The sequence below is a fragment of the Microtus oregoni genome, unplaced genomic scaffold, assembly GCF_018167655.1.
Source record: "Microtus oregoni isolate MIOR12 unplaced genomic scaffold, Mior012 000054F_ref0000373, whole genome shotgun sequence".
In the NCBI taxonomy this organism is placed as follows: Eukaryota; Metazoa; Chordata; class Mammalia; order Rodentia; family Cricetidae; genus Microtus; species Microtus oregoni.
This window is the reverse complement of record NW_024543830.1, coordinates 12240422-12249384: the sequence shown is the minus strand read 5'-3', so window position 1 is coordinate 12249384 and position 8963 is coordinate 12240422. Positions and strand designations below refer to the sequence as shown.

Sequence of the window (8963 nt, the reverse complement as noted above, 5' to 3'; positions counted from 1 at the left end):
GGACTCGGCCTCGGCCCTTTTACTTCCAACCCTCCTACCGTGGGGGGCGGACCCGAGTCGGGAAAGTTGAGCGGCTCCCAGGGTGGGGTCAGCCAGGGCCGCTGCTGCCCTCGCGTGGCCAAGCAACCCTCCTTCGCCCTAGCCGTGACCGAGGGGACCGGCTACGCCGAAGCTGCCCACTCTCTGCTCCAGGAATCACTGCGCTAAGTGTAACACGACGCTATCCCGAGCTTTGGAGCCTTTTGCGATGTGCAGTCCCCAGCCACCGTCGTCGCCTTACGAGGCCCTTCCTTCCTTCCCCGGGAATTTCCCTATATCCTGTTAGGAGCACACTCCTGGAAGTGCTTCCGCATCGCCAACTAGGAACTGAGCTCATACTCCTATTGTATTGTGCTGTTGAGTCCAGTCTGATGTGTTTCACAGTTACTTACCTGACCCTGTATGTCCTTCCTTATAAAGGGCCCAGGAGGTGGGTGTTAGAGGAAGTCTATCAGTATTTTATTTGCAAGTGCTGGATGCTTTAAACACGCAGGTCTCCGGAATAAGCTCACCCATTCCCTTTTGCCTGTAAAGAAACTGAGGCCCAGGGATGCGGTTTGGCAAACGATTTGTGACAGCAAGAATTTACAGTGAGGTGGACCATGACAGGTCCTAGGGAGCAGAGGCAGGTGGATCTCTATGAGTTAGTTCCAGACAACCTTGGTTACATGAGACCCTGTCTCAAAAATCAATCAATCGGGCTCAGGGGTTAAGAGCACTGGTCAAGACTTCCAGAGGTCCTGAGTTCAATTCCCAGCAACCACATGGTGGTTCACAACCATCTAGAATGAGATCTGATGTCCTCTTCTGGCCTGCCTGCAGGCACGCATCCAGAGAGAACACTATACATAATAAATCTTTTTTTTTTTTAAATCAATCAGATTTACAGTCAGGCCTACAGGGCACCTAGACCCAGGTGCTGGTTCCCTGCTGCCCCCCATGCTCCTCCTCCAACCTGCCCTGTGCACCGTCTAACTAACGTTCTGCTCATCACAGCTTTCAACAAAGACTTGACGAATAAATGCATGTTAGAAATCACGTGGAGTCTACTGCAGGTATGGCTGGGCTCGGGGCTTACACCTGTAACCTAGCACTCCTGAGGGAGCAGGGTTGCCAAAGCTGTCTCAAACACAGGCAGATACATACACAGTCACTTGCTCAGGATCCGAAGCACAAACCGCACGTTTGGCAAATCAGGCAACTGAGGTGGTGAAAGGCAGTTTGGCACCTGAGCCTTTTAATTCATTCGGTAAGCACTGGTTGGCTGTGAACAGAGAGCTGTTACTAACCACACGTTTCTGCCTTCACATAACGAACAGCCTACATGAAGAACACAGACAACCTAACGTAGCTAACATTTATTGAAGCGCTATTATATGAACCTTGCTCACCCTACCCACACTAACTACGCACAGTTCTTAGGAGGCAGTACTGTTATCTACACTTTACTGAGACATGGAGGCTCACAGAAGTTACAGGGGTGTTGGAGCAAAACAGTCGGACTTGAGAATCCCTGCTCTTCACGGCTACTCCCCATTGGCTCCCCCTATGGGCAGTTATAATCCTGGAGGGTAACTGCCTTCGCAGCGTGCAGGGGATGGGGGATACCCAGACCGGGAGGACAGGTGAACTAGGCATGAAATGGTAATGTGAGATTTAAGGCAAGCTGGAGCTCTGACAAGGCCACAGAGTTTGGAGGATGACGGTGAAGCCAGAGGGGGAAAGAGCAACCCGATCCTGCTCAGAACCAACTTCAAGTCTGTTCTGGGACTTGAAGCCTCTGAAGTTAGGGAGTTGGTGTCATAAAGAGCTAATATGACGAGGGAGGCAGGAATAAAGGCAAATATGAAAGATTTTTAAAATAATCAACAGCAGAGTCACACATCCCTTAATATTAGACATGTTATGAGAACATGTTGCTGAGGAATTCCATCCCTGTATGAAGAGCAATAAGTATATTTACACAAACTGAGCAGGCGCAGCCTAGGACACAGCTGGGCTACACTGCATCTATCATCATACAGGCAGCTGATTTCCTGAAACGTTACATGGCCCGCATGATTGAAGCAGTTGAGAATTGTAATGAAGATACATAAGCCAGGTAGGGCCAACTGCGGGATTACTAACTTGAGCAGTCATGACGGTGGCCATAAAAGGATGAAGCAGGAGAACTGTTATTTATGAGGGAAATGGTGACTTCAGTTTGAGGTGCACTGCTCGGAAGCACCAGAGTACCACGGAGGAGAGGGTTGGGAGATGACTGGAGGCATGGGTCTTAAAGCTCGGCAAAGGTTTGGGCCAGACACACAGACTTGGTGGGTATCGGCAGATGGAAGAAACCGCAGCTGGATGAGGCAAATGCAGCCACTCATGGCAAGCACACCGAGTGGGCAAAGAGGGCAGTAGAAGAATCTGGGCAGTCACATTTTTAGGAATGGTCTGTTGTTCTTTCCATCACCCACTGTGCAGGTTCCAGTCAAAGCAAAGAATGACACACACCTTTATCCATCCGGTTTATTTGTCAGTTGCTGGAATTCTGGATCTAGTGGGCGTTCCTTTGTCAATTAAATGGCCACTCAAGAGGCAGGAACACAACTTCATTTTTGGGACTGGGAGACGTATGGAAAGGCTGAGGTGGCAGTGAGAGAGGGATGGGGCTGAGCCCATCAGGAGTAATTGCCTGGCCCTCCCAGGGGGATGACGAAGACCGAGATGTCATCCCCGGAACCCAGCTTGTTGTTGGGGAGACGCCAGCCACGGTCCCGGGGGATGCCCCGGGCCCCCAGGACCAGAGCTTGGGCCAGAGCTGTATACCTGCCAGGAGCACATGTGCGCATTCATGTACCGACACGTGTACGGGAAGACAGAGACAGGCCCATATGTGGGTCTCCAGGCTTTGTTCCCCTTTGTCCCTTCCAGGCAACCCCCTACCTGCTGGGATCATTGGGCTCATAGGCCGACAGCACCCTGTCCACAGTGGCGGCTACCTCACAATCACTGGTCACATCCCACAGGCCGTCTGTGCCCAGCACTAACACATCATCTGGACAGTGCTCATACTGTGTCAGGTCGTACACGCGGACCTGGGGGGGGGGAAGGGGGGAAATGTGTGAGGTGTGAGGATTGCTACACGGGGAGGTAGGAGACAAAGCCAGCCTGAGCCTCCTGAAGGGAAGGTGTGCTCACCTCGGGGAAGCAGGAGAGAAAAGGCTTGATAGGCAGAGTGGAGCTGCAGACCTTAAGGTTGTGGTCTCCCAGGCCTCGGGTCACCCCGATGGTGGCCATAACCCGGGCCTGAGGGAAAGGAGAAAAATGGCTGCTCTTTAGTTCCTCTCTCGGACTCACTGAGACCATAGACCCCTCCCACACCTACTCTTCGGTGAAACCTCCACCTCCCTGGACAAGCTGTGGTGGGCGTTCCTGCCCTCTCCCACCTCCACCACAGGGTTTACCTTTTTGCCCTCCCCACAGACCAGAGGAAACCTGAGATCCTCCAGCTCAATCTTTTTGTAGGCCCTGGAAAGGGAGGAGCAGAGGAGGCATCACCCAGGTGGCAAAGCCCCTAACCCCTTTGAACAGCATTCCCCCACACACAAGGCCTTCCAAGGACTGGCCGTATCCCTGACTCCCAGCCTGCCCCAGCCTGCAGCTTCCACCTCGCTGCTGGTGAAGGACTGGTTGCATTGCCATGGGAACGGCCCCAGCTCCGAGGGAAGTGTTACCAGCCAGTCATATTCTGGTCCCTGTACAGCATCCTCTGCCCCAGCTCCTTGGGCTGAACTCTTCGGGGGAACTCCAGGTGGGTGAACTCACTGCCTAGCAGTTCTGGTTTCAGGAAGCCCTGAGGTTAGGAGGGGCCAGACAGGAGAGAGGGCATTACACCCATATCACACTCTGATACAACACAGAGCTGTTAAACTATAGCTGATCCTTCCATTGTGCTGCAGACTACTCCTCTAATATTAAACAAGTTAACTCATTCACCCCTCACAAAGGCCTGTGAGGCAGGAATCATAGTCACACAATTAGCAAAGTACACAAAGCAGGATTCAGTCCCAGGCAATGCAGATAGAGAACCCACAAGAGGACGCCCTTGCTGGAGCCTTTGTTGTTCCCACCCTCCACCTCTGGCTCTGCTTCCTTCCTCAGCAGGGCCGACAATGGCAGCGCAGGCCTCTTCCTGTTGCATCACCCAGCACTCCACAGCCCACTTCCCGGGACAGTCCCAGTAGGAAGCTTTCTGGTACAGAGAGGTGTAAGAGTAAACCTGGCCCCTACTTACAAGCAGCTGAAGACGCTGGCGCTCCGTCTCTGGTGTGAACTCCCGGGACATTGGAATGATTTCACCATTCCGGATAATGATGGCCCTGCCCAGAGACAGACAAGGCTTGGATCTGACTTTCTCAGACCCCTTCGTGGAGAATTCCAGAAGGATCAGACCCTCCCCATAATGAACCTGATGGGGCTTCACTCGGGCCCTCACCTTTTCTTCCCCTGTAGATAGTTCCAACCTTGCCTTAGCGCTGTCACCGCCCCACCCCCACCCCACCCCTCGAATCTTTTATACCTGACCCACTGCCACCTGACTGTCTGCTTTCCCATCATCCTGGAGAGCATGGCCCCTGACATGACCACTGCCAAAGCCCTCTCCCCACTCACCTGCTGTCACCTGCATTGGCCACATACATCTTGCCTAGCAGGTACACCACGACCAGCGCACAGCAGCCCCCCTCCACTTGGTGGCCATGCCGCTCCCGAGCCATCTGCTCATCCTGCCAGGTGAGGAAGGGTCAAAGGGGTCAGTCACCTGCCCTACCTGCCTCTGCAGGCCAGAGTGGGCGAGAGAAGGACCACAGAGGGTAACAGGACTAGGTTCTGCTCAGGTTTTCAAAGGTGGTGTGGATTCTGGGGGCCACCCATCCACTGACTCCCACCACACAGTGTTGACAGTAGGTGATGGGCACAGGCCACCCACCCACTCACCATGAGCTGGAAGGCATTCTCGATGGCCCCTACTACCAGGCTCTCGTGGGTTACTTCCTTCTGTGGAGACCAGCAGGACTGAGAGCTGACCACGTGTGACGGATCTGAGAAACCTGGGGTTCCTGGAGTGGATGGGAGACAGAGGGGAGGTGGCAAGGGGTCCTGAAGTATTTCTACTAAATCCTTCAGCTGCTCCCGGATGTGGCGATGCAGGAGCCGGGAAGCCATTTCAGCGGCTCCGCCACCAGCATGCCCGTCAAACAGGCCCCAGTAGTAGAAGCAGAGCCCCTGGTGAAGGAAAAGTCGGAAGTCAGTGGGGGACAAGGGTGACAGGGCAGAACAAACCAGTAAGCACCCATATAAAAATCACATCGGAGATCTGAGTGTAATAGTAAGGTAAAAGATTTATTCACTTATTCATGCAAGGCCTACTGTGCCAAGAGAAAGAAAAGGCAAATTCAAAATATGAAGGATCCAAAGATCAGCACTGATGATTAGTTAAATCATCCATAAATACATGAGCAGCTATGTTTTAAATGGAATAGTAAACATTCACGCGGAACTAATCTAATTGAAGCCACTTAGAGCTTCTGTGATAAAGATAGAACCTCTACACCTCTTGGATTTAGAACCAGGGCCCGAAATCCCTAGGGAGGGGTGTCACCACATCTCTGGAGGTTAGGAAAGAGGATAAAATATTACCTGGTTCCGGGAAGGCTCCCTGGAGGCCCCAGAAACACCCCTCCGGCTTTCCACATACACGACTTCGCAGCAAGCCTGGTCCTCATTGTGCCTGCTCTTGCCAGCATTGATGACCCTGGCAGGCCAGAGAGGGTCCCACATCAGGTTAGACACCAGCCTAGGTCCTGGAATAATCCCACCTTAGACACACACACATCCTCTCCTGCCTGCTGGCCAAGCTGAAAAAGGTCACAGCTGCCTGGGCTTCAAGCCAGAGGGAAGAGGAGAAGGCAGGGCCAGCAAGAAGTAATGTCTGGGTGGCAGAATGTACCACCTCTTAGAAACTGCCTGTCTCAATTCCTTCATCCTTGGGCAAAGGAGGCTTTCTGGAACGTGGTGCTGGGGGGTGTGGCCAGACAGAAGCAAGTAAGTTTTACTTCCCTACCAATCAAAAATTTACATTCCTACCTCTAGTCTCAACCAACCCTGCCAGTGATTCTTGGGCATATCCACCCTCACCCTAAAACCACCCAGTGAAAGTTCCGGTCTCTTTTGTAGTGAGGAAGTGCTCCAGCCCAAGTGGGGTAAGAGGAAAAGAAGGTCTACCTGGACTGGGCAAGAGTCTCTTAGCTATAGACTCCTCCCAAGTGGGAAGCCGAGTGAGGAGGTGAGGGTGAAGGGCCACCCACCATTTCCCTCCACTAGCTCAGTGCCCCCATGTCCCTGGTGGCTTGGCTCGGTTTTTCCCTAAGATGCATTGAAAATATACATGTTTTGGGAGCACGCTGACGCTCGGCCGGTTCGAACCAAAGGGGTCTATTTCCTTGCCCTACCAGCATCTGTCTGTCTGCAGACCGGCATCCAAAGGGAACCATCAAGGGCCGAAGGCGGACCCCTCCCCCGCCCGGGAAGCCCGCGGCCTTGTGGTGTCGCGGGCTATTTCTGGGTGTGGAGGGGGAGGGGACCGGTAAGAAGGACAGGGAACTGGGGCGCTGGGGCCAGGAAGCGAGTGAACTAGTCTTTCCACCCGTGATCTCCCTGGGAAAAGGAACTGCTCCTTCTCGAACCTCCCCTCCCTTAGCCTGTAAACCGCAAGTGGCAACTGTGAACCGGCCAACTCGTCCTCGGTGCGCCATGCCTTCTCCCTAGGAGGGGACTGTCCTGAGCCCGCGGGGGGAGGATGGGCAAGGTCCTGAAGAAGCCTATTGAGGTTGCACCCGGTCCGAGAAAGGGCTGGAAGGGTGAAGACTCCTGGGAAGGTCCCCGGAAAGTCGTGCGGAGGACGCATCCCAGTGGCCGGGAAGCGTCTCCTGGGAGGGTGGGAGTCCCATCCTCAGTTGGGAGCCCAGGGGTGCTCACTCGGCATAGCCTGTGCTCCAGGGCAGGCGGCGACCGGTGTCCGGGGGGCTTTGCACAGCCCGGCCTGTGTGGTCGTCCGCGCGTCGCAGCCCCCCGGGGCTCAGCTGAAGAAAGGTGGGTCTGGAGAAGCTCGCCCGAGTCTCTGCGGTCTTCAGGGGTGCCCTGACCTCGCTCCCAGGCCTCGCCGGGGGGCTCTTAGGCTTTTCTGAGGCGGCAGGCGGCGTGGAGCTCTCGTTGGGCAGATCGGGAGACTTAGGGCGCTGGGATGGAGTGCCACCCGAGCTCACCAGGTGCGCCACAGCCGAGCGCACCCGGTTTAGCATGCTGCCTCCCTGCCCCGCCCTTGGCCTTGGCCCCGCCCCCTAAGAGGCCCCGCCCCTAGGACTCCAAGTAGGTGGTGCCCTCTCTTGATCCAGGCCAAACTTCCCCAGGCTCTAAATCTTGCGGGAACTGCCCCCACCAACTCCCCGCCTCTTATCCGCATCCCGTTGTCGTTCGGCCAGAGTGTCACAGGGGAAGGGGTCTGTTGTGGGAAGGAAGCGGAGAGAAGGAAATATTTCAGTCGTTCTGTAGGTTAGACATCCGCTAAATCTAATCCATTAGAATTTACCCATTGTGACAGGGGTGGGCAAGGCAGCCTGCTCGCGTTCCGTTCGGGTTGGCCAGCCAGCATGGAAAGCTTTGGAGCTGATGACTTCAGAGCGAAACATCCACTTGGGTTTGAAGCACTTGGTGTGACAACACCTCAGGCTGTAGCTGATGAATCGAGAGGAGAGGGAGAGGAGAGGAGGAGAGGATGGGAGGGGAGGGGAGAGGAGGGGAGAGGAGAGGATGGGAGGGGAAGGAAGGGGAGGGGAGGGGAAGGGAGGAGAGAGGAGAGAGAGAGAGAGAGAGAGAGAGAGAGAGCGCTATACAAGCCCGGCAGCTGACCTCTCCAGATCGGGAGTCCTGGGACAAAATCCTGGGCACTGTTCTGTCAAAGGTCACCTTCACATTCTAGAGAACGATTGTCACCCCCATCCCACTTCCCCAGAACGTTTCCTCCATATTTAGACTTCTGCTGGCCAGTTAGTTCAAAGGCTAACAGCATAATAAATAACTGCAATTATTGAGGACTTGCTGCACAAACACCACAATGTGGGTCACACCCATTTTACAGATGAGGAGGGAGTGGACAGTCTCCTGTTATTTTATTAGACTTGCCCAAGAATCACACAGCTACTTAGAGAGCCATGCACATGTCAAAACCTGTTTCTGACGCTGGTTTCTCTAGATTAGGAAGAAAGGCGCAGAAGGGAGCGGGAATCCTAAATTCCCACCCTCAGAGGCTCCAGCAGAACCCGGGTGCTGAGCAAGGTCTCTGGCTACCGCCAGGGGGAGGCAAAAGCCAGTTTAAAAGCTTGTCTGGGTTGCAGGCAAGCCCACTGTTAGAATAGAGCTAGACCCAGCTCAGGTGGGCTGTTTTTCTGCCTTCCCGGTGGGAGAGGATTACTGCCCTGCCTCGGAAAGCGGTCTGCCCCTACACTTTGGATTAGAGAGTCGATCATGTCCCCATCTATCCCCAACATACCGGAAGTCAAGGCCCTTGAGGGAACGAACCACAGTTCATAGCTGTACTTCCACCTGCAGGCTCCCAGTTGGTGCTTCCTGCTCATACCCTGGGATAACCTGCACCTCCCCAAAGAGGTGGTTGTCTTGACCACTTCTAAATAAAAATTCCACAGTGGTAATTCAAACAAAGTACACAGACCTGCTGAAATTATGCCCGAGTTTTGGGGAGAAAGATGAGGTCACCGGGGTGGAGCTGGGGTGCACTGGTTACAATCCGGACTCAAAACCAGCAGCAAAGGCATCCAGGGACAAAGAACAGACTGCCACTATGGGTGTTTTCTTCATGTTTG

At 54.2% G+C, this 8963-nt stretch overlaps 1 protein-coding gene across 1 annotated transcript; it reads right to left on the bottom strand.

The window, feature by feature from the left end:
• Positions 1 to 2554: 2554 nt before the first annotated feature.
• Positions 2555 to 7411, bottom strand: Ppm1j (protein phosphatase, Mg2+/Mn2+ dependent 1J). The gene is made up of 10 exons (XM_041638156.1): positions 7063 to 7411; positions 5725 to 5839; positions 5023 to 5310; positions 4699 to 4811; positions 4322 to 4406; positions 3762 to 3880; positions 3492 to 3555; positions 3226 to 3333; positions 2971 to 3122; positions 2555 to 2853 (listed from the first exon to the last, which is right to left on the bottom strand). Exons 1-10 carry the CDS (start codon positions 7383 to 7385, stop codon positions 2706 to 2708), a joined length of 1515 nt encoding a protein of 504 aa, XP_041494090.1. The 5' UTR covers positions 7386 to 7411; the 3' UTR covers positions 2555 to 2705.
• Positions 7412 to 8963: the final 1552 nt, after the last annotated feature.

Excerpts from the sequence above, each read along its gene's own strand:
- Ppm1j (XM_041638156.1), bottom strand. The coding sequence starts at position 7,385 with ATGCTAAACCGGGTGCGCTCGGCTGTGGCGCACCTGGTGAGCTCGGGT. Across the intron at positions 5,311-5,724 it reads GGGAGCCTTCCCGGAACCAG|GGGCTCTGCTTCTACTACTG; the intron begins GTAATATTTTAT and ends TTCCTTCACCAG. Across the intron at positions 3,123-3,225 it reads TTCTCTCCTGCTTCCCCGAG|GTCCGCGTGTACGACCTGAC; the intron begins GTGAGCACACCT and ends CCCCCCCCCCAG.